The 27,547-nt window shown below is 53.6% G+C and overlaps 1 protein-coding gene across 2 annotated transcripts in view; it reads left to right on the plus strand.

The window, feature by feature from the left end:
- Window positions 1–238: 238 nt before the first annotated feature.
- GLP1R (glucagon like peptide 1 receptor) overlaps window positions 239–27,547 on the plus strand; it is a 35,509-nt gene continuing 8,200 nt past the window's right edge. For both annotated transcript variants that reach the window (XM_090282342.1, XM_090282341.1), the window contains exons 1-11: window positions 239–332; window positions 8,011–8,107; window positions 8,847–8,954; window positions 15,932–16,050; window positions 16,348–16,454; window positions 20,238–20,391; window positions 20,929–21,088; window positions 25,397–25,457; window positions 26,008–26,077; window positions 26,181–26,269; window positions 26,613–26,751. In XM_090282342.1, the coding sequence (XP_090138468.1) occupies window positions 255–332; window positions 8,011–8,107; window positions 8,847–8,954; window positions 15,932–16,050; window positions 16,348–16,454; window positions 20,238–20,391; window positions 20,929–21,088; window positions 25,397–25,457; window positions 26,008–26,077; window positions 26,181–26,269; window positions 26,613–26,751 (1,182 nt within the window). In that variant the 5' untranslated portion in view covers window positions 239–254. The remainder of the gene's footprint in view (window positions 333–8,010; window positions 8,108–8,846; window positions 8,955–15,931; window positions 16,051–16,347; window positions 16,455–20,237; window positions 20,392–20,928; window positions 21,089–25,396; window positions 25,458–26,007; window positions 26,078–26,180; window positions 26,270–26,612; window positions 26,752–27,547) is intronic.

Genomic DNA, 27,547 nt, shown 5'->3' on the forward strand with positions numbered 1-27,547 from the left:
CTCTCTTTAGCCAGGGGCACCTGGGAAGAGGTAGCGGTGCGCGGGTAGGGGTGGGGGCGCGGAGCCCAGCACCCCCCGGCCCCGGGCGTGCTGAGCGGCGCGGCGGGGCTGCGGGGTATCGGCGGTGGCCGAGGCGGAAGACTGGGGATCCTGCCTGGCCCCTCCCGCGGGCGGGCGGCCCCGCGCCGGCTCCTCCTCCGCGCCCGGCGCCCGCCAGGGATTAGTCGCCGAACGCGGTTCCGCAGGTGGCAGCGATGGCCCGCGCCCCCGGGCCGCTCCGCCTGGCACTGCTGCTGCTCGGGACGGTGGGCAGGGCCGGCCCCCGCCCCCAGGTGAGGCCCGGGGAAGGGGGGACGGGGGCGCCGCAGGCTGCTGGCGCCGGGTCTTGGCGAAGGCGGTGGGACTTGAAAGAAACTCAGAGACCGCAGTCGGAGGGGACCGAGACCTTCAAGGGACTAGGGACTGCGGCGCTGGTGCCCTGCGCTGGGTGGCAGGGGTGGTTTGGCCGTAGGAAGACCCCCCGCCCCAATCCCAGACGCGGCACCCCCTTCCTGGCCGCTCGGGCCCCTCTGCCAGGGAACCAGCTGCCCCGCGGCCGCCGGGCGCTGCAGACTTCCGCGCCGCGTCTCCCCACTTTCCCAACTCCTTCTTCTTGGAAAGCCGGGCCGGCCGCCCTGCCCCTGCCCCAGCCCCTGCCCCAGCCCCTGCCCCAGCCCCTGCCCCAGCCCCTGCCCCAGCTCGCTCCCTCCCACTGCGCCCGACCCCTGCCCCGCAGTGGCTACCTCCAGCCTATCGGCTCGATGGCCAGAGACCCCAACAAGTCTCTGGGAGCGCGAAGGGATGAGGGTGTAGATGCCCAGCTCCATTACCCCTCACCAGCCCCCCAGCACAACAGCCTTTGACTCTCAGCCCCAGGGTTGCAGCTTGTTGTCCTTCCTGGTGACCTCCCAGATGGAACTTGTCGCACACCCTCCCTCCACCCCCCTGCCCCTGCAGCAAACGAGCAGGAGGCTCCTGCTCCTACAGCCAGCCCCGCAGACACTAGCCTGAGCCCCCATTCTGACCCCCCTAGTTGACCACACACACATCAGAGCACATAATGAGACACACAGACACCTTGGCCCCCTGCATGCTGCTGGAGAGCAGGCGCAGCGAGGACCTCTGAAGTCCCTCTTCCGGCCTTCACTGTCCTATCTGCCTTTCCTGTCTCCAGACTCCAGCGCTGGGGTCTGTGGTCAGCCTGCTTTTGGGGAGGGGAGGTGTCCAAAGATGCGTGAGATGCTTGAGCAGAGAGGAGGCACAGGCCTGGGTTGCCTGTCCTGTGTTGGGGAACTGTCTTCCCATTGCCTCCCACTCCTACCCTCAGATCTAAAGAACGCAGAGCTTCGGGGAGTGACAGGCCTTGAAATGTGTCCCAGCACAGGTGGGAGGTAGGATCAGGGGACATTGCCCTGTGGTGTGTGTGGGGGGGTGGGGGGGCTACTCCACCCCTTGATTATCCAGATGTGGACAGATGTGCCTCCCTGCTAAGGTGCCAGCACATTTTCAGCCCCCAAAGCCAGCACATTTTCAGCCCCCAAATTTCTTTCCAGATTCCCACCCTGTCCCCCAGCCAGCTACTGACTGTGGCACAGGGGACACCCTACCCCCCACAGCATCTCATCCACCCCCTCAGCCAGGCCTTGGCTTTCCTGGTGCACTTGGGGTCTTACCAGAGCCAGAGCCAGGAGCCGGGACTACCGACCCATTACATGCTTCTCTCTCATCTCTACCTCCTCCTCAGGGCTGCGGTGGGATGGGGGTCCCATCCTGTTCCAGGCCAGGTTTGCAGACTTGTTTGGATTAAGGGAACAGGAGAGCTTCTGGGGGCTGCCTGACTTCTCCCCAAAGTTCCTTCCTTTACCCAGAGGAGATGGGCTCCTTGAACCTGCTCTTTCTTCTAATCCCCTCATTCCTCAGCCCTGGGTCAAGGGCAAAAGCCAAGTGTCCTGGCACTATAGCAAGGCTGGGGGGACAGAGAAGGGCAGGATAAGGCAGGCTCTGAGCAGAGAGAGCTTCAGGGTATGCTCTGGTATGGGGTCCTGAGCATCTCTGGTGGCCCTGGGAGTCTGAGAGAAAGGGACTTTGGAATTAAACTGCAGTAATTGTGACACAACCTCATGCCCGTGTAGAATACTCTAAAGAATAGTAAATTTTGTATTGTTTTCTGTTTGTGAGGTTGGCAAGACTAGAGTTACTCCCTTCATGCCACAGATGAAAGGACAAAAGCTCAGAAAAGAAGGAAGGGTTCCCTGTGTAAGGTGACCGAGCCCGTCTGGATCAGAGAGGAACAGGGGCCCGGGGCTGGGCTTGTGCCTAATTCCTGCCTACCCAGGTGGGACTGAAGGAACGCCACAGTCACAGAGTGAGTGCTCCACTGTCAGGTCTGGCCAGGCTGGAAGCAGCTTCTCTGCAGGCAGGGGTATGGCTGAAGTGAGCTCTGAAGAAGGGAACCTAGGACACTCCATTGAGGCTGGGAAGGACCACCCCCACCCCTATTCCTTAATTCCCCAAAACCCCTGTGAAGGAGCTGTTCTACGGGGGGACAGGCAGGCCTTTGACACCCAAAATTACCAGACAAACCTGGGTTCATGTATTGAGTCTGCTATTAGCTGGTGATCTTGGGGAGGACAGTTGACCGTCTGGAACCTCAGTTTCCTCTTCTGTAAATAGGGATCACAAGCTCCCCCACACCAGGTTATGGAGAAGACTGAGATGCTGGCACCTGAGACAGCAGCTTCTGGCACTTGGCAGGACTGACCCATTCGTCCTTGGGAATCTGGGAGCCTTCTCCAGGGCAGCAGAATAGGGCTTGGAGGGGGGCTGTGGGAGGCCCCAGCTCTGCACTCCAGTGAAGGGTGGAGGGAGTCCGGGGTGCACAGTTCTCAGCATGGACATTGTTCTGAGCAGGCTCACTCCTAGACTGGACCCAGGGGGTGCTGGGGCAGGAGCAACCAGGAAATCACATCCTGCCCTCTGATGCCATAGCTGCCCCTGCCTCTATGCAGATTCCCGTGTGTGTGTTAGAGAGAAACAGAGATACAGAGGTACAGAAACAAACAGGGAGAGAGAAGCAGAAGGGGAGAGACAGACCAGGGGATAAGGGCTGTGTGGGTCTATTTCTCTGTGTTTGTACATGGCCCTGTGTGTGACGGCTTGTGTGTGAGTCACTATGTGTGAAACATGTAATTGTGTCTGACAGTGTATATATGTTTGTGTCCCCACATGTAATACTGTGTCTATGGAAAGGTGTGTGTATGTGACAAATTTGTGTGTGACTGAGTGTCTGCCAGTATGAGTCCATGTGTGGGTGATAGACTACTTGTCACAGAATGTGTGGCCATTTCTCTGTATGCATGTATGTGACAGTACGAGTTGAGTGTATGTCAGTAAGGGGTGTGTGTGTGTGTGTGTCTCGGGGACAGTGTCTCAGCATGTGAGTGTGTATCTGACTGTGTGTGTTTGTGTGCCAGAGAGACTCTGGGTCGTGTCCCAGTAAGTAAGCACAGGCCCGACAGCGTGGGTGATCATGTGTGTGACAGTGTATCCGTGTGAGGGTTGTTGTGCATGTGAGAATGTGTGTGCAGTTTTCCCTTCCCTTCCCTTCCCTTTCCCTTCCCTGCTCTTTAGCTCTTGTATCTGGAGCCCTTAAGACAAAAATAGAGGGGGGTCTGTCTAAGAGCCAGGGGTGTGACAGCCCCACACCCCAGTGCACGGGGGCCAGTGGTTTGGGCTGCTTTGAGACGCCCCCTCCGATTTTTCCCACCTCGGCAGCCCAGAGAGGCAAGGTCTCCTTCCTCTTTCCCTTCCATCAAAACAGTTCCTAGGAAAGGAAAGAACCTGAAGAAACTGTAGGAGAAATTTTTCAGGTTATCAGACAGTCTGTGGAGAGGGTGCCTTCCCAGGGTGTGGGGACGCCCAGAGCTTCAGGAGCAGCCACTCCACCTGCACCCGTCCTCTCTGTGCCTCACACTGCCCACTGCTGCAGGGCTTGTCCACTCATAACGATCTCACCTGCTTTATCTTGCTGGACCTGTGCAGTAACTCTTTGAGAAGAAAGGTATGCCTGTTTTATAGGTGCGAGAACTCAGGCCCCAAAAGATGAAATGTGTCCCTTGAATCCGAGCTGAGATTTAAGCCCAGTGGTGGGAGGCCAGATGTCCTAGGAGTCATCCTGTTCAGTGCTCGCACATCATCACCTCCTGGTATCCTTGTCACCTCCTGCTTCTGCCCCAGACTCCTGAATCTGAGAGACAGCCTCTCCTACCGTAAACTTCACCCCATTCGCCTTCACCCCCTCAGAGAGATTCCATGAAGCCTGGCAAGTCCCAGTTTTTAAAACTGCCAGCCTGCCCTCACCCAGGCCCCTCACTGCTGCCCTGCGCTCTGGGCCAGCTCTCTTGCCCTGTGAGGGGAAGGGGCGCCTACCACTGTGTGCTCCCCGCCACCCAGCACCCCAGCCCTGTGTCACCGGATCTGGAGCAGGGCTCACGCCACAGGAGGGTGAACTGTGGCAGGGCTGCTGGTCAGGGCCTTGCCCCCCTCACTGTTCCCGGCCCTCGGGCACGGACTCCCCAGCCTCCCCACATGGCTTTGCCACCAGATACGGTGGTTGCTGGATGACATCACAGACTGAGCAGATAATTGGTGCTTGGTGTGAAAAGCGTTTGTTGGTCCTAAAAGTGACAGAGGGGTGGGGCACAGACTCCCCAGGAAGCCAGGCTGCTTGTTCCTGTTTCCTCCCCCATAAGTAGCAGAACATGTGAGAACAGCCGCCACCCGCATTTTCCCTGGGCCAGGGGCTGTTGTAAGCATTAACTCACCTACTCCTTGCAGCAAGGCTGGGTCGGTAGAGGCGATCATTCCCATTTTGCGCATGTGTAAACTGAGGCTGGAAGTTAAAACTCTTGCACAGGTCACAGACTTACTTTATTAGGAATTCATTTATTAATTCAGTGTCAGGCCCAGGTCTGAGCCCAAAGCCAGGGCTGTTCACCCTCCACCGTGTTACCTGAGCACCTGGGCCCATTTGAACTGGGTGCCCTCAGCCCTGTCCCAGACCAGCTCCTCACCTCTGTCCCAGGCCCTTCCCGCTGCTCTCTCCCTGCCCAGGAAGTCCTCCTGAACATCAGTCCAAGGCTTTCCTCTGCTCCGCAGTGCATCACTCTGTACCTCTGTCTCTGCTGGGTCCTTCTGCTGAAATTGCCCACCCTCCACCCTTGCTAGCCCAGTCTATCCCCCACCTACCCTCGATTCACCCCCAGTGCCCAGTACCCTAGAGGTCTCGAGTCTGTGCTGAGCCTGGCCCCAGCCACTCCCTGAGCACTTCCACCACTGCCTTCTGTGTTATGTCCGGCAAAGCAATGACCCCACCCCGCCCACAGGTGAAGGGCACACCCCTGGCCTGGTGACTCTCTCAGGCCAGGGATGAGTCCTACACCTTTGTGTTCCCCATGCCTGCCCTACCTCCCCACTTGCTCCCCAACACCACCATCAGAGCCTGACTATTGTGTTTCTGGGAACACCAGGTGGGGGAGAGGCCTGAGGTCAGGTGATTCGTGCTGGGGGAGAGGGAAGGGAGGGGTGATGAGCAGTACTGGGAGACCCCAAGTTGGTGCAGGAAGAGGACAGGATCCCCGTTGTCATGGAGCTCTCTGTCTGAGGGGAGAGACAGACACAGACCCTGTTCTTGTCTCTATATGTGTATGTTCTCATCACACTTTATTTTTTAATTTATTTTAAATTATAATTGACATATGATATTAGGTGTAAAACATAGTGATTCAACATTTATATAACTCACGACATGATCACAATAGTCTAGTGACCATCTGTCAATGTACATGGTCATAACGATATTGATTCTGTTCCCTATGCTGTATGTTACATCCCTGTGATTTCTTCATCTTACAACTGAAGCCCCGGTCTGAGGGGGGACACAGCCCTGCCCTCAGGGAGCCCCAGTCTGAGGGGAGACGCGGCCCCATCCTCAGGGAGCCCCAGTCTGAAGGGAGACACAGCCCCATCCTCAGGGAGCCCAGTCTGAGGGGAGACACGGCCCTGTCCTCAGGGAGCCCAGTTTGAGGGGAGACACGGCCCTGTCCTCAGGGAGCCCCAGTCTGAAGAGAGAGCAGAGGCAGGGCTACCTGTGTCTTGAAGGTCCCTGAGGTGTTGGTGGCCAGGTGGCCTTCCTGGTGCTGACCTTAGCCTTTAACCCCACACCCCACCCCCATCCGGAGACTTCCTTGTCCCCACTCTGGCCCAGATGTACCTTCTGTCCCAGTTCCCAGCGATGACCTTGCTTCCTGCCTGCTTTCCTCCTAGAAAGTGAGAACGGGGGAAATCTCCCCGCCTCTCTGCCCTCCTGCCACCCGCGGCTGCTGCATTCAGTGGCTGGCGGGGAAAAGGAAAAGGGATCTGGACGCAAATCTATGAGACCTGCTTCCAGTGAAGACCGTACTGACACCTCAGTTGTAGCTAAAATCATGCCACTGCCTTGGCTGTTGCTGAGTTTGATTCCTTGTTCACTTTATATATATATTTATTTATTTAACAAATACACTTGAACTTTGCCCTCAGAATAGCTCCATCCCTGAGGGAGCCCCCGTGGCCTCAGCACACTTACTGCAGTCATGTGGCTGGGGCTCACGCAAGCTTGGTCCCCTCACTGGGGCTTCCTATGGGGCAGGCACCAGCACACGGCACCTGTCTTTTATGGGCAGTGGCTCATAAACCAGGACTCAGCTTCAGTGTGGGCAGAATTATTCAAAAACCAGATCCAATCTGTGTTTAGGGCACCACCAGGCAAGGGTGCAAGCTTCTAAAAACAAGCTATTTTGATTTCAGCACATTATATTTTTGTGATTTCAAAAAGTGAAGTTTGTTTTCAATTATGTATAAGCCCTAAATTTTATACAGAAGTCTCCCTGGTCATCTCAGCATCTGCAGCCTTTACATGAGGAATGTTTATCATCTTGAGCCTGTTAAGGGAAAAATAAAATAAAATAAAATAAAATAAAATAAAATAAAATAAAATAAAATAAAAAAGAAACAGTCCCAAGACATATCTAAAGGAAGTACACAAAAATGTCCAGAAGGGACCATTCTCACTTTGGTGAGTCCATTTGGGTATCCATGCTAAAAAGCCAGTTCTATTACCTTATCTGAAAATTAGGGCTCATATTCCCCTATTCACAGATGGGGGACCCCTCCCATTACAGGCCTGATCTCTGAGTTCTGGAACTTTTCTGACCCCTTCCCCATGTGCCCTCAGGACTCCTCCCTCTCCAAGTGACAGAAGCTGGGCTGAGTACTTGATTTGTATTGTTATGTTGAAAGGGCACACTGGGCATCCTGTTGCCCCACTACCTGATTGCTTTGTGCAGTAAGAATGGAATTACCAGGCTCAGTGGCATTGAATCCCACCCCAACCCCTCAGTACTCCAGCACAGTCACTGATCTGGGGATCCAGAGCCTTAACATTAGCTCTGCTCTCTGGTGTGCTGTGTAACCTTGACTGAGTTCCTCTCCCACACAGGGCCTGCACTCCCCCTTTTAGAATGGTTGAAAGTGTGGGGATTTTGTGGGCAGGCTGACTGGGTACCAGAGAGGAGCACCTGGCAATCATGAAGCCTGGAGTTCTCAGGAGCTTTCTCCTAGGTAAGATCAGATGAGATTGACACCCACTCTCTCCTCCCTGCCCCCCACTCGTCCCGCAACAGCATCAAGTTAGTAGACATGTGCTGGGCCCTGCTACACATCCAACTGTGCACCAGCCGCCTGGGCAGGATAAAGATGTAAAAACATCCCCCTGAAGTGCAACTTGTTTTTTCCCCTCCTCAGAGACGCCAACGCCTGGTGGAGTTTGGGGCCCTGAGGTCCTCTGGACATCCAGAAACCAAGCGTGTTGGAGGTGGGGTTAGAAAAGAGGTTGACTGGAACCAAAGGGCCCCTTTTCTGTCTTTCCCCCAGGGTGCCACTGTGTCCCTCTCAGAGACAGTGCAGAAATGGAGAGAATATCAGCACCAGTGCCAGCGCTTCTTGAGTCGGGCTCCGCCCCCAGCCACAGGTGAGTCCAGGTGGGGCCCTCACCCAGCTCCCTGCCCGGAGGCTTGGAAGGCCCCCAAGCCCTGGTTGGACATCAGTTGTCTCTAGGACGCCACATCTGCCCTGTGCTTCGGGATGTCATCTTGTTACTGTCTGTTCCCCCATGTTCCCAGCTTGGGCCCCTCAGAAGCAAGACCTGGCCTTTCCAGTCTCGGTCCTCCTCAGCACTTACCAGCCTATGCAGTGGCAGGAGGCCCAACCAACATATTTATAGGAATAAATGTTTCGGGGGGTGGGTTTTTAAAGAGCACAGGATAGGAAACCAATAGGCCTGGGTGCAGATCCTGATCCTGCGATCATAACACAGTGATCCTAGGAGGGTTATAACAACTATGTGAGCTACCATTTACCCCTCGTCTGCAATGTATAATTTAAGAATAGGCCTGTGGGAATTGTTATTGAGCACTTACTATGCTCAGGTTATGTATGTAACATATATCATTTGTTCCCACAAAGTCCTGTGGAACCAGGATTACCCCCATTTTACCGATGAGGGAACAGAGACATTAAGTAACTTGCTCAAATTCCCACCGCTGGTAAGTGGCCAAGTCTGCTTGCATGGCACCTGCTGGGTGGGTAGAACACTTGGCACACAGAAACTGCTCAGCAGAGCACAGGTTTCTGCCCCGCCCACTGCCAGGCCCTGGGGTGGGAAGTGCCTTAGCCAGGCCAGGACTCAGGACTGTTCCACCTGCACCCAGGCCTGTTCTGCAACCGGACCTTTGATGGCTATGCCTGCTGGCCAGACGGGCCACCTGACTCCTTCGTGAATGTCAGCTGTCCCTGGTACCTGCCCTGGGCCAACAGCGGTGAGTCCCCTCCCCCACACATGGACCACCCTTCCTGTGTCCAGGAGACTGGAGGTGGGAGGTGGAGTTGGAGTGGGGTACACACTGTTTCCTTTCCACTGGGACACAGCCTTCCCCACCCCAGAAGGCCTTTAGGCCTCCTTATGGGTGTCTATAGGGGGAAGGGGCAATAAGGGGTATCTGATATAACCTGGGCCTGAGGCCTGTGCTGGCAGGTAGGGTGGGGGGAAGTGTGGGGTCTGACTTAAAAGAGAAATGTGAGCCCCTCATCCAGTAGTCAGGAAAGGAGCCAAGTGAGAACAGATCCTGGAATTTCAGGGAGGGGCATTACCCAGAGGTGTCATTGCACTGATGTGTGTGTGTGTGTGTGTGTGTGTGTGTGTGTGTATGCATGCATGCATGTATGCATGTATGATGGGTGTTTATAGGTGCCCCATACTTGGAAGTGGCACCTAACCACCTCCTGGCTCTTTAGGACTTCACTAGGCAGATGAACCCAACAGGAGTAGTGATTGGGGCACTAGTAGGGCTGTTCCTCAGGCCCTCCCCAGCTCACTCCTGCCTGCAGGGGTCACCTGCCCTGGGAAAGGTGTATCTGGATAAGTGAGGGGGTCACTGGAGGACAGAGACCTACAGAGGCTGCAGGGGGAGCTCTGACCAGAGGGGCACATATGTACCCCCACCCCAACCCCATGTATCTCAGTTATCAGGGAGGCTAACAGGAGATGAGCACCCTGCCTCAGGGAGCTGTCTCGATAAGGGGAGAAAAGACACTCTTTTGCAATAATAACTATAGTAATAGCCCATATTTATTTAGTAACTGCTATGTGTCAAGTATTGCCTAAAAACACAGGATGTTCATTTCATCTTTAATGAAGATGACAATGCTTCTTATACAGATGGGGAAACTAAGCCCTCAGAAAGTCTAAGCCACTTGCTCCAAATGCTGTGGTAGATGGCAGAGCCAGGATTTGAACCCAGCTTGTGATCTTAACCATGGTGCCCTGAAGGGACCTGAGAGCAAGCAGAAACCAGCCCAGAAGCAAGTGTGAAAATGAGGTCATACTATGGGAAGCCAGCGGTCTTCCTGGAGGAGGTGGCCCTTTAGTGGAATATGAGGGCATCTGGCAAGGCTTAGCACGAGCTTCATTCACCTCAGACTCAGGACTGAGGTCACATGAAGCCCCAGTAGGGGCCTCTCTCCTTCTGCACCCTCCCAGGACACCCACATCACCCTGGGGTGCACAGGGAGAGGCTGGACCAGGAAACAAGCAGGCCCCTGGCTAACACACACAGTGGCCTTTCACATGCGCCTTACCTACCTATACTCATTTAATCCTCACAACAATCCTATGAGGCCAGTACTCTAATTATCTTCCCATTTTACAGAGGCAGAAACTGAGGCACAGAAATGTGAGCTGATTTTTCCAAGCTCACACAGCTTGTAAATAGCAGACCCAGGACTCAGCCAGGAGTCTGGTTTAGAGTCAGTGTCTAATTGTCACACTGGGCTTCGTTGAGAGTGCATGCATGCGCATGTGTGTGTGCATGTGTGTATCCCTTGGCCTCTGCTGGCTGGGCAGAGTTTAAGGGAAGCTTGAGGGAGGCAGTGAACTGCCTGCCCTCTTTCTAGAGTTGGCAAAGTTGAATCTTAAATCTAATGATTCTGCTTGCTGATGTTCTGAGTGGTTGTATGAGCTTGAGTGAATTGTCAGACCTCTCTGTGCCTTAGCTGGCTTACCTGCGACATGGGACAGAGCCAGGTGATGGGGGTATTGGGATGATTGCAGGTTCTTCAAAAAATGGTTGCTGTTAATTTTTCTCACCCACCCTACTTACCTCACCCACCTCCAGAAATACCTACACTTTCCCGGCCTCCCAAAGGCTTGGGACTGGCTGCTTGGCCAGCCTGGGCTGCGCCTCTAGACCCCCCCAGAGCCAGGCGCAGGACAGGGCCCATCACTCAGCGCTGAGCCGCCCCCAGCTCTGCCCGCTCCTCTTGGCTCCATCCATCACCTTTAATTTTATTTGAGCAGGAAATAGGTCCTGGCGGTGCCCGTTTATGAGCGAACACAGTTTTATTGCTTTCTACACGAAGATAACGGCCCCTGCACAGGCCCCCTGCCAGCCTCTCCCCCTCCCTGACTCACCGAGCTAATTCATGCCCTTTTTTGATACTCAGAATCATTGACTCTGCCCCCCTTCTCCTCCCCTCCTCTCCCCTCCCCTGCCCTCTCCCTGAGTTAGGGATCCATGGAGATACCCACAGCATAAGCGTTGTTCCAGCCTGTCCTGGCTGTCCCCTGGGCAGAGGCTGGCACTGGTGGCTTCCCTCACTCTCATCCAGGGCAGGTGAGAGCAGGAAGGGGGCCGTTCTGGAGCTTTCTTGGACTGATCAGGGGGTAGCCTGTGAGCATGGGTTAAGAGGTGGGCAAAAGGAAGGGCGGCGGGGGGTGGGGGGGTGTCTCAGGCAGGGTTCTGGCAGAGAACACACTCAACTGGGACTTTGAAGAGAATGTCGTGGTGGGGTCACTGACACAGGTTGGGCAGGGCTAAAGGGCCAGTCAGGCATATGAAGCACCAAGGACTACAGCTGTGGGAAGCTTAGCATCCCTAGACCCGAGTAGGGCAGGAATGGGGCTATGGGACTCCCGTGACAGCTGGAGGCCATGTTGGCAGAGAGAGAGGCCACCCAACAGGGCTGACGCCACTGCCAAAACCTCAGAATCAAGGCAGGAAGGGAGCAAGAGAGAAATACCCCAGCATCTCTCTCCTTCCGCCCTCCTACCTTCTGCCAGTGCCTCCTACAGTGGAGGTGAGAGAGACCACGTGATGCAGTCCACAGGGGTCAGCCTTCTGGGGTGCAGACAAGACAGAGGAACGAGTGACCGGAGAAAGAATTAAATTCAAAACAATTCTTGAACACCTGGGTTCGGTCTGTGTCAAGAGCTGGGAATGCCAATGAGAACTTAGGAGTGTGTGAGTGTATGTGTTGGGGAGAAGGAGCGACCCCCTTGCCACGGGCCTGGAGTGCACTGAGGGAGATCAGAGCCACCTCTTCTGCCTGGGATGTATCAGGAAGGTTTCCAGAAAGAGGTGACCTGGGGCCAGGCCTGAAGGAACAGGCAGGTGGAGAAGGGGGAAAGGGGGCCCTCCAAGGGAGGGAGGACATCCAAACAGCACCTTGGAGAATGGGCCGGGCCTCAGGGCTACACCATGTCCCAGGGAAGCCAGCTCTGGAATTCTGACCCTTTGGTTCAGCATTTGAGACTCTGGATCCCAGGGAGGGGGCAGGGGCAGATGAGTCATGGAAGGAGGGTGTTCAAAGGAGATGCTTGGTGTCAACGAGATTTTCTCTGGAGTGGCTTCAGAAAGCCTCTTGCTGCCTGAGGGCTCTCCAGCAGCCTCCCTTTACCCCCAAAGAGCTGATCTGCTTGTTACAAACCATTCTAGTCTCATTAGCTATACCCTGTCCTGATTCTACCTGTTTGTTAGCTTAGTTCTAATGATATGAGAGTCATAAAATGCTTTTAAAGTAGTTTATCACTCCCAATTCTTGGAAACTGGCAGGTGCCTCGCTAGAGTCCTGTGGAGCATGGGAGCTTTCACGGCAGGTGGGGGCTGTGAAAGGGAGATAGAGGCCTGAGGTTGGTTTTGGAGGTGTTCTGGCTGAGATGGTGTCCTAAACCCCAACCCCAACCCCCACCCCAGCCTCAGTGAAAAGGTGCCCTTTTGAGAAGCTGGTGTGGGGGCAGCAGCAGGGCTTCCCCCGTGACCGTGTTTTGAAGGCCTCCTGTGCACCAGGCACTTCACACCCTCTGTCTCCTCATCCTCACACCACAGACCTGCGAAGTCTTTGTGGTTCCTATTTACAGACAAGGAAACTGAGACCCGGGGAGGCTGCTCAAGACCCCATAGCTGGTTGAAGGCAGAACCAGGATGTGAAGCTGAGTCCACGAGCTTCGCCTCCTAGGCCGGGATGTGATGTCCCACTCCTCGCCCTCACCTACACCCCAAGCTGATGCCTTCAGTTCGAGCCCTGCCTTTGACCGCATTCCACCACTTTGGGGAGAGCCTGTGGCCACCCTGTCCGCATCGCAGCTTCCCGGTCTGTGAGATAGGGGCCCCGTCGTCCTTGCTGCCTGCTGTTGTTGCCAGGGTGCAGGAGTTAATGGATTCATGAGCAGCTCTCTGCAGCCCCGAGTGCCTGCATCCACGTGGAAGGGCGGCTGTTAGCTTGATTACAGACGCCGCTGTAGTTTCCGGGACGGGAAGTGTTTAATTGGGGGTTTTATTTCCAACACCAGAGTCTGACTTAATGAAATATCCCTGGGCCTCCTGGCATGCGGCCGGCTGCCTCCTGGTGTTGACAAGTCTGGAGCCAAGCCCCTGGCTGATTTACTAGCAGCTCCTGGGCCAGATAAAGCTGGGCCGATAAGCAGGGCTGTGCCTGGACCCACTCCACCCCCAGCCAAGATGGGCATCTGGGGACCACAGCCCGGCCAGGAACCAGCCTTGGCTTTTAATATTTGATGCTGATGGAGGATAACTGACAGCCACCCTCATAGAGACTCTCCCAGGGATGCGTGATGCCTGACTCGGCCAGTAACACACACTTCTGTCTGTGCACAGACCACCTTCCCGTCCTCCCCGGGTGGCCCTGAACAGAGAGCCTGGGATCAGTGCGGCCTGCCCGGGGGTCTGCGTTGGCAAGAGGACCTGCTGGGAGGACACCGAATGTTGGCCAATCCAAGCCTCAGGAAGGGCAGAAGAGAAATGGCACATGGCCATTGTTGACTGTTAGCAGCAAGTGTGGCTAACTTTTAGCTTTTAGAAGCAAAGACCTGGGAGTCTAAACCCTGACTTTGCTACATCCTGGCTGGCTGACCTTGGGCAGGTCACTTGGCCTCTTAGAGACTGCATTTCTCCACCTGTAAAACGAGATTAACTGTGCCTACTTTGTCGGGTGGTTGTGATGCTCAAAGGTGTCACGCATACAGCAGGTGTTCAAAACAGATTCTGTGAGTGCACAGACTGCAGAGAGGCTGTGTAAAGGGGCATGATGGGTGGGCACCACCAGCTGTGGAGTGCCAGGCTTTGAGCCAGCTGTGGCAAGTAGGTAGTATCAGGGGCACGCCACTGCAGGCTGAGTCCTGGGTACATGAGCGGTTTGATGGTTTGTGCCCTGTGGCTGTGTCCTCTCCTGCCCTGGCCCCTCTGCCCTCCTCTTTTCTCACCCCACATGGGCTGCCAGAGAGCCTCTGACATCAGTCTCACTCCCCACGGGTCAGCCCAGATCCCGGCGCTGCTCTCTGGTTAGCTGCCACTGGTTTGTCCAGAAAAAGACTTGATCCCTGGTGAAGAATTCCAGGCATCCACCCAGCAGATAAGAGATGCATTCGGGGATCACTTGGGGCTTGAGGCAATCCCTCCAGTTGCTAAAATCAGACCATGTGCCTCCCCTTCTGTGCCTTTGTCTTTGATTTTGCTCATGAGTGCATTAGGGGGTACTGGGACATAGCTCTTCCCGCTGCAGGAAGTCCCGCCATTAGACTTTCAGGTTTTCTTTTCTCTTCCAGGTGAAAAGAAGGAGGGTCCTCTAGAGGGAGGGATGCTGCAGGCTGACTTACCTGCCTGTATTAGCAGATACTTCTGTCTCCTGGCCCAGGGTTTGCTAATGACAGGGAGCAGGAGAAAGAAGGAGGAGCAAGGAGGCTGCCCTGGGGACTGGGGATCAGTGTTAGGAAGGACAGGCCCTGCAGGTGTCCGACAGGGCGGGAAGGCGGCCGTCACCAGACGCTGTAGCGAAGTTCTCCTGCAAATTACGGTGGTGGTGGGAGGCGGGAGAGGGTTGTGAACTGTGAAATAGAGGCCCTGTCCCAGACAGGGTTCTTATTGCCTTCTCTCCACCTGCAAACCTGCCCAGCGATTGCCGCGAAGAGCCTCGGAGACTTGTCTGTTCTCGCTCTCACCCTGCTCCTTCCTCCCACCGTAGGGAGGCTGGTTTTAAACATTTAGTCCTTTAGAATTTTAAAATCTCTTAAAATTTTCCTGGCTCCAGCTTCCTTCCTTGATCCCCTATGCTAACAACCCCCGCCCCCCCCCCACCCCATTGTGTCCCCAGTTTCCTGGCCCTGGGGTCACACTCATTCTCGTGCATGGAGATAATAACCCCTTATCCCCCCTTGTGACCTCACAGCAAACCTGGGCCAGAAGCACCCACCTCCCTGGGGAGGCAGACAGGGCATGGCCCAGGGTCTGCTCATCCTCCAGGCGCACCCCAGGGATGTGAATGAATGGGCCCAGCTCCGAGGGCCTGTGTTTGATTTCCCTTGGTTTGCATTTGTGCTCTTCCTTTCTGAGAACTTTCCACTTCTTGTTCTGTGAGTCTTGATTCCCTAAAGCCAGGAAATGCGCTTCCATCCTCCTTCAGAAGGCAGTTCCCTGAGGTCAGGGCTGCATCTCCCCTCAGCCCGGGGCTCCCCAAGGGCAGGGCCCGTCTCTTTCTTCTTAGGAACTCCTGCCCACCCTGTTCCTAGGATGTGCTCTGTGCAAGGAATGTTGGACGGAGATGGGCACTGAGTCCTGAGGCTCAATTCAGAGCAGGTGGCTCTGGGCTGTGAGGGCCACTTCACAACAGACCTTGTCAGTAGTGTGATTTGAGGCTGGAGACGGACATGGAAATGGGGTAGAGTCGTGTCTTCTCAAAGACAGGGCCTCATCAGAGGGATGAGGAAATGTTGAGGGCGGGGTAGGTGGCCCACACCTTAGGGACTGCCTTGCCTGTCCCTGGGCCAGATGGGCACATGGCACGGCAGGAAGGCCCTGGTATGTGTGCGTGTCCTGTGTGTGGGTTTGTGTAAGAGGTGTTACTCCAAGAGGTCAATCCTGAGGGAGCACGGTGACCCCCAGAGTGGAGCAGAATCAGAGGCATGTGGCATTGCGCCAAGGCTCAGCTAGCACGTATCTCCGCCCAGTGCTGCAGGGTCACGTGTATCGGTTCTGCACAGCCGACGGCCTGTGGCTGCACAAGGACAACTCCAGCCTGCCCTGGAGGGACCTGTCAGAGTGCGAGGAGTCCAAGCGAGGGGAGCGAGTGAGTTGAGGCCCTGAGCCCCCGAGGGGTAGCAGGGCCCCGTTGGAACAGGGACCCTGGGCCCTGGGCTGTGGCCATCGTCCATCCCGCTGCCTGTGGGGGCTTTGCACACCATGCTTTCTGGACAGAGGTGGTGTGTTCACCTAGAAATCTCAGCACCATCTCTGTGGGTTATTCTCTTTCTTAGTTCTGGGTCTCCAGTGGGGCCTGACTCAGGGCCCCGTTTCATGGGGAAGAAGGGTGTGGGAGAGGAGGGCATGGGGTGCCCATGCGCACTGTGTCCCCGTGTGCACCCAGAGCCCCCTGGAGGACCAGCTGCTGTCCCTTTACATCATCTACACAGTGGGCTACGCACTCTCCTTCTCTGCTCTGGTCATTGCCTCGGCCATCCTCCTCGGCTTCAGGTAAGGGGCTCGGGGCCCGGTGGGGACTGCCTCACCTTAATGCCCCGCTCTGTCCCCAGATACAGGAGGGGGCACCAAACCAAAGGAACAGTGCTGCAGGTTCCTAAGAGATCTCAGAGAGTCCACACCATTATAAGGCTGCAAACACGGGATCCAATGCTATGGGCTCAGTCCACTCTCTACCGTGTAAATGTGGGAGTATAATGCTGTAAATAAAGGAAAAGCAAACACACACACACACACAAAGCACCCCCAAACCTTAACAGCGGGTGGTAGAATTAGGGGACATTCTCTCCAGCAAGCACGTGTCCCTCAAATAATCAGGAATTCAGTATGGTTTTAGACAAGACCTCAGGGCTTTAGAGATTCTGCTCTCTTTGGAGCTTATCAGCTCATCTCCCTAGATGAGCCATTCCTTCCAGAGTACTAGGTCCTGCCCACTCCCTCTGCACTTGGTGGGGGTGCTGCGCCAGGGTGGGCAGGCGTCAAGGGCGAGAGGGATTCTGAGGCAGGGAGCTCAGGACACCCACAAGCAGAAACAGGAGCGGTGGCATTCCTCCCTCCTCCCCGTGGTACCTGGCACAGTCAGTGCTGGGCACACAGTCCGTGCTCAGTTAATACATTCATTCAAGGAATACATTTTATTATGAAACATTTCAGTGATTCAAAAACACAGTGGCTGATACTGTAGTCGCCCATGCACACACCACCCAGACCAAGAACCACGGGGTTCTGCTTCCCAGGGTAACATTCTTCCCTGCGCCTCCGCCAAGGGAATCCCTAATGGGGCTGCTTACTGCTCATCTCTGTACTTTTACCACTTTTGTAAGTATCTGTGAAAATATGAAGCCTGAGTTTTGCTTACTTTTCACACAGCATGTTGGACATATATTCTGCAATGTTACTTTTGGTCCAACAATGTTTTTGTGAGATTCATTCACGCTGAAACAGGGAGTTCTGCCTCACTCATTTTAACTGGCACTCCATTGTATGATTTAGCACAGTTTATTTATCTCTTATCTTTTTAGTGGACATTTGAAGTTTTTCTCTTCTGAATTATAAACCTTGCTACAATGAACATTCTTACCTCTGACCCCTTGTGCATTTCTCCAGGGGCACATACTGTTGAGTAGACTCCCCTAATCTGAATACTACGTGCTTTTGCAAATCTATTAGGTGTTGTTAAGTTGCTCTCCAAAGTGATCATACCAGTTTGCCCTCTTACCAGTAATAAATGAGAGTTCCCTTCCCTTAATATCCTCGCCACTATTTAGCACATTCAGACCTAATTGTTGCTAATCTAAAGTGTGAGGAATATCTCATTATTTTAATTTGCATATCTCTGATTCCTAGAGAGAGCAACATTTTTAAAATGTTTTGTTCTGTGAATTGCTTGCTTGTAGAATTGCTTTTTACTGGCTTATCTGGCTTTTTCATCTTTATCTTAGGTATTCATTATATAGTCTGGATACCAAACTGGGAAATATCCTCTCTTAGTCTGTGGTTTATTTTTTTCACTTACTGTGGTGACTTTTAGGCACAGAAGACCTTAATTTTAATGAAGTGAAATATACCAATGTTATGTTTTCATTGATAAAATTTACCAATAAATGTTACCAATTGATAAAAATAATTTTGTCATTTGGTTTAAAAATTATCATTTTTTGCCCTACCAGTTGGGTCAGTCAATTGGAGCATCGTCCCATACACCAAAAGGTTTTAGGTTCAGTTCTTGGTGAGGGCATATACCCAGGTTTCAAGTTCTGTCCCCAGTCAGGGCACATATGGGAGGCAGCTGATTGATGTTCCTCTCTCGCATCGAAGTCTCTCTCTCTCCCTCTCTCTCTCTCTCTCTCTCTCTCTCTTTCCCCCTTTCTCTATAATCCTTGAATGAGGGTTAAAAAAAAAGTCATCACGTTTTCCAAAGACCAAACTTTGTTATGGTCTTGTTTGAGAATCTTTCCTTATCCCGGAGCCATTAGTTTTGACCATCCCTTATAGTTCTCTGATGGACCTGGAATTTATTTTTGTCTGTCATGAAAATAAGGATTTTATTTTACTTTCCTATGTTTACATACAGTAGTCCCTCTCTATATCATGGTTCACTTATCACGGCCTCACTGTATCACGGGATTTTAAAAAATATTATATTTAATTATTTATCGTGGATTTTTCGCTATATCGCAGGATTTTGCGGTACTGTATATGTATGTTGTTAAAATTATGTAGGTTTAAGAGTGTAGAATATGTTTAAGAATATAAGTAGTGTTTATAAAAGTGTGGAAAAGGTTAATAAGGGAGTGGGAAAGGTTAATAAGGGACTGGGAATGGTTTATAAGGGTGTGGGAAGGGTTTATAAAGCCTTAAATGTATATAAATACTAAAATAAATGTAAGGTTCCTACTTCGTGGATTTCTACCTACCACGGGGGGGGGGGGTGTCTAGAATGTAATACTCGCGATAAGTGAAGGAATAGTGTATAGTTAATTGTCTCAGGACCATCCACTGCTAGTCATCCTTTCCCCCTTGGTTTGCAATGCCCACTCTCCAGGCAGCAAGGCTCACCTGTGGCTGGCTGTTTCTGTCATCTGCATTCTTGTTTTCTGGTCTGTTTATCGGATGAAGGGCCCCTACTTTGTGGCTCTTTAGGAGTGTCTGGGCTCATCTTTACCCTCAGCTCTTCTTTATAAGTTTTTAAATTTCACTTTAAAAACCCCAACACTGTTGGAATTTTTGTTACAGCTATATTGAATTTATAAATTAATGTGGGAAGAATTTATCCCTTCAAGAGAGGGAATCTTCCTATCTATGAATGTGACATATCTTTCATTAATTTAAATCTTCTTTAATGATTTTAAGCAAGTTTTAGTGTATTTTCCATTGAGATCTTGCCCATTTTGTGTTAGACTTATTTCTAGGTAGCCAATTAAAAATATTGTAAATGAATTTTTTTAGTTTACCTTTTGATTGTTTGTTGCCGAACTCTCTTATTAGTTCTAATAATTTGTGTGTCAGGAGTCTTGGATTTTCTATGAAGATAATCTATCATCTACAAATAATAGCAATTTTGTTTCTTTATTCCCAATTCTTATACACTTTTCCCTTGCCTTACTATAGTGGCTAGAATCTATACTACAATGTTGAATAAATGTGATGGTAGCTTCTTAAGTCTAGATGATTCTTTTTATTTATTTATTTATTTTTTTTTCTGACTTTAAAGGAAATGCTTCTGAAATTTCTCAGTTAAGAATGATGTTTGCTCCCCGTTTGGGTAGATTGCCCTTATCAGTTTAGAAGTGCCCTTGTACTTACAGTTTGCAATGGGTTTTTACATGAAAGGATATTGAAGTTGTATTCAGAACTTTTTGAACTCTTAGCATGTGTCTGTATGGCAGCCTAGAGGCATTTAAGAAGTGGGCACTGTCCTCAGGGAGCAAAGCAAAGCCCCCATTGGGGAAAGTGGTCTTCATTACTTGGGTCACACGTGACTTTGTAAAAAAGAAGATGCCACAGACAGAAGGACAGAATGGGGACGGGGGATGGAGGGTGGGGGGTGGGGGTGGCAGTGACCACCCAGCTGAAGGCTTCATGGAGGGGCAGGACTTGAATTAAACAAAAGGTTTTCCAGGTTATGGGGGAGAAGGGCATTCTGAGAGGAAGGAAGACGGGAGCACAGTCCCAGAGCCAGGAAAGTGCCTCAGGTGTGTATAGCCTGAGAACCAGAGGTTGTGGGGCAGCACTGTTGGCCATCTTGCCAGGGAAGGGCTGTGCTTTCTCTCCCAGACACCTGCACTGCACCCGGAACTATATCCACCTGAACCTGTTTGCGTCCTTCATCCTCCGAGCACTGTCTGTCTTCATGAAGGACGCGGCCCTCAAGTGGATGTACAGCACAGCTGCCCAACAGCACCAGTGGGACGGGCTCCTCTCCTACCAGGTCTGTGGTGTGTCCAGGAAGGGCCTGGGTAGGGATGGGTGGTTGGTGAAGGCTGGTCTCCCCGCCACCCCCCCACCCCCGGCCTGAGCTGCCCAGGCCCTGTCCTCCAGGAGTCTCCTGTCTGATGGGAGGGGCAGTCCAGGGAGCCCCGGGGGGGGGGGGGGGGGGGCAGGGTTCCTGCCCTTAGGGAGTTCTCAGTCTGACGCAGGGGAGTGGTCTTTGAAGACAGACCTGGATTTGAATCCCAGCTCTGCAGCTTACTAGCTGTATGGTTTTGGGCAAGTCATTTAATTTCTCCAAGCCTGTTTTCTTACTTGGGTGGGAATAATACTAGTTTCTTCCACCCAGGATAGTGAGGATTCAATGTGCTGAAGCAGGTCAGGAGGTCAAGTTCTTAGCACTAGCCCTGGCCAGGTGTTAGCTCTCTCGTCCCACATTCACCATGGTGGGCAAGCAGCTGGGGCAGGAGGGGGAGGGAGGTCAAGAGAGGCAGGGGACAGAGCCGTTATCCCCTGGAGACCCTTCCTCTGCCCCCAGGACTCTCTGGGCTGCCGCCTGGTGTTCCTGCTCATGCAGTACTGCGTGGCGGCCAATTACTACTGGCTTCTGGTGGAGGGTGTGTACCTGTACACGCTGCTGGCCCTCTCAGTCTTCTCGGAGCAGCGCATCTTCAGGCTCTACCTGAGCATAGGCTGGGGTAAGGCCCACCGCCCCTCATTGTACCCCCCGGTCTGACCTGTGGCATGGGGGATGGGAGATGCTGACTCCTCTGAACTGCTGCCTGTGGGCTACCCCCACAAAGCCAACTTGGTACTCAGAACACACCGCTGGGGCAAGGGACAGGGCCCACTGGATTACTCTGTCCTGGGCACAGTACTTACTGCCCATGGGACTGCCAGGACACCACAGGGCTTATGGTTTGTCTTCCTCCTTTTCATAACCCTTAATGGAAGCAGAGGGCTCCCCTCTATCTGGCCAAATCCACTGCATACACCATCGGCCATCTTCACTGTCCTTGATACTCCTGCTCCCAAGACCCTCTGGGGACGAAGCCTTGCACTGAGTCAGTTCTGGGCAGCGCGGGCTTGGAGGGAAATGGAGATCCTGGGCCTCAGATTGGGGAGTCACCTGGGTGGGGGCTACAGGCTCTGGATCTGTCATACGATGATGAAGAGGGGGCTCACAGAGAGCAGGCAGGTGGCGGAAGCTGGTGGAGGGAAGGGTGGACTACAGATGTGCCTGGAGCCCAGCTGGAAATGTTCTAGCCAAAAAAGTTTGCCAAAAACCATTGTGTCTTTTTTTTTTTTTTTTGCTGGAACATTTCTGGTTGTGCTGCTGCCTCTCTCCACAGGGGATTCCAATGAGAAAGGGGCGGGATGGGGCAAGGGCGGGACACCAGCAGCAGCAGCCCACAACCCTCACTTACAACTGGAAAACAGATGCAACTGTGCTTGGTATGGAGGGCCCCACAGGCCCCCACTGGGAGGGAGCCAAAGAGGGCCCTGCCATCGGACCCGCCCTGATCTGCCCTATCCCTGCCCCGCGCCATAGGACCTGCCCTGCAGCTTGCCATTTATATGTTTACTCCCCTCATTCCTTCATTCACCCACCTCAGGCTGCTCCGAAGGACTTCCACCTCAGTCACAGCCATACCCCTCCCTCAAAGTCCCTGTCCCATACTGGCTGTTTCCCCTGGGTCTTTGCAAGGCTGTCCTGGTCCATCCCTTCCCTCAGGAGGTCAGTGGTTGCCTGGCCCCCGGGCTCTGTGCTCTCTCTTACACTTCGTTGCTTCTTGCTGCTGTTCCTCAGCCACTCGGCTGTGTGTAGCCGCATTGTAGAAGGGTACCTCTAAGGAACCTTTAATGTGATCAATATCTAGAGGGCACGGAGGCCCAGAGAGGGCAGGCCTTATAGGCAGAGCAGGCGCTGGAACTAGGCCTCCTGAATTCCAGGCTCTAGGCCCTGCTGCCTGTCATGCAGAGGTCTCTAGCCTACATTGTATCTCCTCTTTAGCCCCCTGTGGGCCCAGCTGAGCAAGGTGGGCCAGTGGGCCTGGCCTCTGCACTCTGCTCCCTGCTCCCACCCTTCCTCCCTCCTCCCGAGGGCCCAGCCCCTCGTGCAGAGCCTTCCTGCTCTCCCAGGCCTCTTCATCCCACTAGAGCAGTCAAACAGGCCGTGGGCAGCTTGGAGAGCCCTGCAGCTGACTAGGGGCAGGCTGGGCCATCGAGGAGAGCTCTGTGGGGGAGGGGAGTGGGGGACCGTGTCTGTCCCTTCTGGGAAACAGCGTCAGCACTGGTAGTGCCTGTCACCATGGTGACCTGAGGATAGGAACAATCAAAGGGACGAGTGATGTGAGCAGAGGAGTCGGGGTGGTTGGTGGAGGGTTGGTAGGGAGCAGTGCCCAGAGGTCTCCAGGCGGGAAGTGTGGGAGGGGTGTCAGTCCTTTCCCACCACCTCACTCAGGGCTGAGGGGCTGAGGGGGCACAAGTGCAGGACCTGGGGGAATCCTCTCCCCTATCGCAGTATCCTTTTCCTGAGGAATTGAGTTGGGGAGATAGAGACAGAGGGACAAAGACAGGACAGAGAAAGTCAGAGAGCCAACGCTCTGTTGTGATGCCAAAATGCCTGCCCAAGCTGGTATGGTTGGGAAGCTTCAGGCGTGAGCCGAAGAATTAAAGTTGGGACTCCAGCACAATTAGGGGAGTTCCCAAAGGGCATGTCAGCTGCTGCCACAGCCCATGGGCAGCTGAGTAACCCATGACATCCATGAGGAGGCTTCACAGGAGAGAGGCAAGTGATGTACAAGGGCCTCATTTCTTCTTGGAGCTGGTTCTGTGTGTCTTAACTTAAGCTTTTTTCCCTGGCCTATCTTGCTGATTTTCTAAATGAAAGAAAAATGAAGCCAGCAGGGAGTGTGTGCCTGTGTTTTTAAAAAGACTGTTAAGGAGATGCTGATGAAGGAATGAAGTTCCTCAAGTTTGGTAACATGAGTGAGCTCCCCAGTCCTGGAGTTGGGTTTCTGAGAGCAAGGACAGCATGTATCTGGGGATGACCAAGAAGGAGGCTTCTGTACATGTGTGTGGCTCAGGGAGTTGACATGTTCTTGCCTGGGGAACTTCCCTTCTCTAACTGATATATTGACTCCCTCATCATTCATTCATTCATTCATTCCATTCTCACTGAACATCTTCTGTGTGGCAGACTGCACACTATATTCTGGGGCCTTTGGAGGGCATCTGTCCCTTGTCCAGTCTCATGAAAGCCCATCACTAAAGCATTATGGATGCTGACAGGTCTGTTGTATTCAAATAAATAGCCAAGGAGAGAGAGATCCGATAAAGCTGTAAGTGTCTCTGCTTCCTCCATCCCTGTCTATACTGTCAAGCACAGTAGCTCTAGGCGTACAAGCTTCTGTTGAGGGGACATAGCATGTGTTGAGGATCTGGATGATGGTGGCAGAACAAGCTATGAAGTGCGTTCTGCCCTGGAAACGAGCTCCTGGAGGAGAACCCCAAAGCCACACATGAATACACGTATCCACACATGCATACACGTGTCCACACACCGAAATATGCACACCTTTACCTATCTCAGACACCACGTCTCCAACCCTGAGAGGGGTACCCATAGAGACAGGCATGGAGACAGTATAGAAAGCCATTAAGGGCGGCTGGCATGGGCGTGGGGTTGCAGCTCTGCGTTCAAATCCCACCTGTACCCTCCTGAGCTCCTGATCCATCTCCATCTGTCCCATGAGGATGGACAATCCGCTTTTAAGTCAGCAGCGCATACTGATCTCTCAGGGCGAGCTGAGCACTGAGCCTCTGGAGATGAACGCGGCTCTCCCCGGAAACCCGTTGAATTAGCTGCCTTTCACTGCAAACAAATGGCCCTATGACTTAGCTGCTTAAAACAGTGATCATCCTGCAGTTTAAACTTTGTGGTCTCTAACAGAGATGCAGTCAAGCTGTCAGCCAGGATAGCTGTCACCTCCAGGCTTAGCTGGGGTTGGAGAAGCCACTTCCCAGCTCAGTCATGAGGCTGAGGGCGGGAAGCTTAGGACCTCGCTGGCTGTTGGGTGGAGGCCTCCGTTCCCTGCCACGGGGGCCTCTCCATACGCTGAGTGTCCTCATGACATGGTAACTGGCGTCCCCCAGAACAAGTGATCACACTGAGAGAGCGAGCCCAAGACAAGCCTTTTCTAACCTTTTAAGACTTTTATAACCTAATCTCAGAAGTGACACGCCATCACTTCTGTGCACCATCGGTCACACAGCCCAACCCTGGTACAACGTGGACGGTGCCAGGTTGTGGCTACCAGGAGGTGGGGGTCTCTGGGGGCCACCCCGGAGCCTGCTACTGCACCACTCAAGCCTCAGCCAAGTAGCAAGTACTGTCGTTATCGGAGTTGTTGTTACTGTGGGCCGCTGTGCGCAGCTGGGCTGCCGAAATCAAGGATAGGGCTCCTAGTTCTACTCCAGGCCCTTCCGGGCCACTTGCAGGTGCGTGTGGGCAGGGAACGGATGACTGGCCAGGCTTCCAGGGCCTGAAGCAATTGAGTGAGATGCACATGTGGGCTGAGGCCGTGGGGGAAGAGAGTTGGCCTGTTCCCTTCTCATCCAGCATGTTGTCACCACTCCATAGCCCTGTCCCTCTGCTACTTGGGTATCTGCGTCCTTGTGTCTCAGCCAGAACCCTGGGGGCAAGCTCTGACAGTATGCCTGAGACTGGTGAGGACTGGAGCACACACCTGATGTGGTGGGGACCTCTCTCTAAGGAAGAGTCCAGGGACTTGGGGGTGAGGGGTCACTCCTGCCGACTCTGTTCTTTATGCACCCAGACCAGCCTAGTTCCATACCTTCTGGAAAGCGTGGCTTGGGGCCAGGCAAGGAGAGGGGCTGGAGGTGGGAGAGGCTAGGGTAAGGAGAGGCTTCCAGATGTACATGACAGTGGCTCTGGCCGGCCAGCCCCTCTTCCCGCTCTCTCTTTCCCTCTCTGCTCCTAGGTGTTCCCTTGCTGTTTGTCGTCCCCTGGGGCATTGTCAAGTACCTCTATGAGGACGAGGGGTGAGTGTCCTGCTCCTAGGGGTGAGTGTGCTGATATCCCTGTCCTCAAACACCATGCAGTTCCTTGGCCCCTGGGGCATGCAGCTATGACCTGTTGGGAGGATAAACTGAGGGGACCAGAGCTTAATTTATGACTTTAGTTCACTACTCCCCCTGCCCACCCCACCCCCCCAACCCCAGGATTGTGTGACAGCATGGTGCTGGGCCTAGAGGGTGCATGGCGCCCCCTGCAGGTTCTTCTGTAATAACTGTGAACAAGGTGTTTATTATTTTGTGTATGGTGCCAGGTGCACAAATGATCGTGTTCATAGGTTCATGCAGGGGCCGTGTGTATCTCTGTGTGTGTGACTGTGTGTGTGTGGAGCGGGGGGCTAGAGCGCTTTGTGTGTCTGTGGGACTGGATGTTGGGTAGCTCCCAGAGGCGATATTTTTGTGGCTGTGTGTATGTCACTTTGCATCCCTTCATGTACCTCTGTGCCCCTGTGCCTGCAGTGTGAGCTGGGGTCTGTGTCCAACCGGGTGCCTGTGTGTGACTCTCTTCCCTCCCCAGCTGCTGGACCAGGAACTCAAACATGAATTACTGGCTCATTATCCGGCTGCCCATTCTCTTTGCCATTGGAGTGAGTGGCGGTGTGGGGGTGGCCCTGGGGTGTGCTGGGGGGAGGACTGGGGAGAATAAGAGTCTTGAGAAGGCCTCTGGCCACCCTCCTATCTGCCCTGCAGGTGAACTTCCTCATCTTTGTCCGAGTCATCTGCATTGTGGTGTCCAAACTGAAAGCCAATCTCATGTGCAAGACGGACATCAAGTGCAGGTGACGTAACTGAGCTGGCTTTGCTGGGCACCCTTGGCCCTCAGATCCTGGCATGCTGAGCTTGACTTTCTCATGCTGGTGCCCATCCATCACTTTATCCCACCTGGGCCTGGCATGGGACCCCAAGTCTTAACCCTCATCCCTGTACTTGAGCAGCTCTTGGGCTTCTGAGGGGTAGGGGATGTGACCTCTGCCTCCTCCCCTCCAAGCAGCCTGTCCCAGGGTATTCGTAAGAAGGTGTGTCTGTGACCCTGATGCCAGGCGTTCGTGGGGGTTGACAGCACAGAAAAGGGAGAAGAGGTCATGGCAGAAGTCCAAAATGACATCTCCACTCCACCCCCAGGCTTGCCAAGTCCACACTGACGCTCATCCCCCTGTTGGGGACCCATGAGGTCATCTTTGCCTTTGTGATGGACGAGCACGCCCGGGGGATGCTGCGCTTCATCAAGCTGCTCACAGAGCTCTCCTTCACCTCCTTTCAGGTGACCTCATGGCTAGGACCCCTCTCTTGCAAAGTCCCAAAGTGGGGATGGGGCAGAGATCAGCCTGTTCCAGGCAGCTAGGCAGCCTGAGGCCTGGAGGAAAGTGGTCCTTGCACAATGTTACAGGGTTGGAGCAGAGCCTGAGCTGGAATCCCCAGGTGCCCAATGCCCAGGCCAGTCTTTTCTATAAGCACATTGGGCAAGAAGCCTTCCCGGGTGTAGCTGTGGGCACCCAACCTGGGGCTTGCCTGCCAGCTGCTTTATACACACTGTGCATTTCATCCTGACAGAACCCCAGGAGGTGTGCAGGATTATCCCCATTATGCAGAGGAGGAAACTGAGGCTCAAAAGTGTTAAAACAGGTTTGCACAGTCACAGAGTTTCCGAAGCCTAGAATTGATCCTCTCCACTAGTAGTAGATGGTGCTACAAGGGTGCGAGTGTCAGTGGGTGTGTGGAAACATAAGAAATGGGTCCCAGCCCCTCGGGAGGCTTATGGGATGGCCACCAGCATGTGGGCCCATGTGTGTGCACTTGCACACACACATTAACATGCACACATGCATCTGTACTTGCACACACACAGATCAGATTTCTGGAGCGTGTGTCTCCTGAGTGAACAAATGAGGCTGAGCCAGGGAAAATTCCCCATGGTCCCAGGTAGTATGTCCTCTCTAGGGTCAGGTGTCCCTCAAAGGGGTGGTTGTAAAGCTGTACATTATCTGGGCAAGAGGACTTCTTGTTTCTCCAGAAAGGAAAGGAGAGAAGTGGCCCGCCACCCACGTCTCCAGGGCTGC

The sequence above is a fragment of the Furipterus horrens genome, unplaced genomic scaffold (genome assembly GCF_987537825.1).
Source record: "Furipterus horrens unplaced genomic scaffold, mFurHor1.1.pri manual_scaffold_6, whole genome shotgun sequence".
Taxonomy (NCBI): domain Eukaryota; kingdom Metazoa; phylum Chordata; class Mammalia; order Chiroptera; family Furipteridae; genus Furipterus; species Furipterus horrens.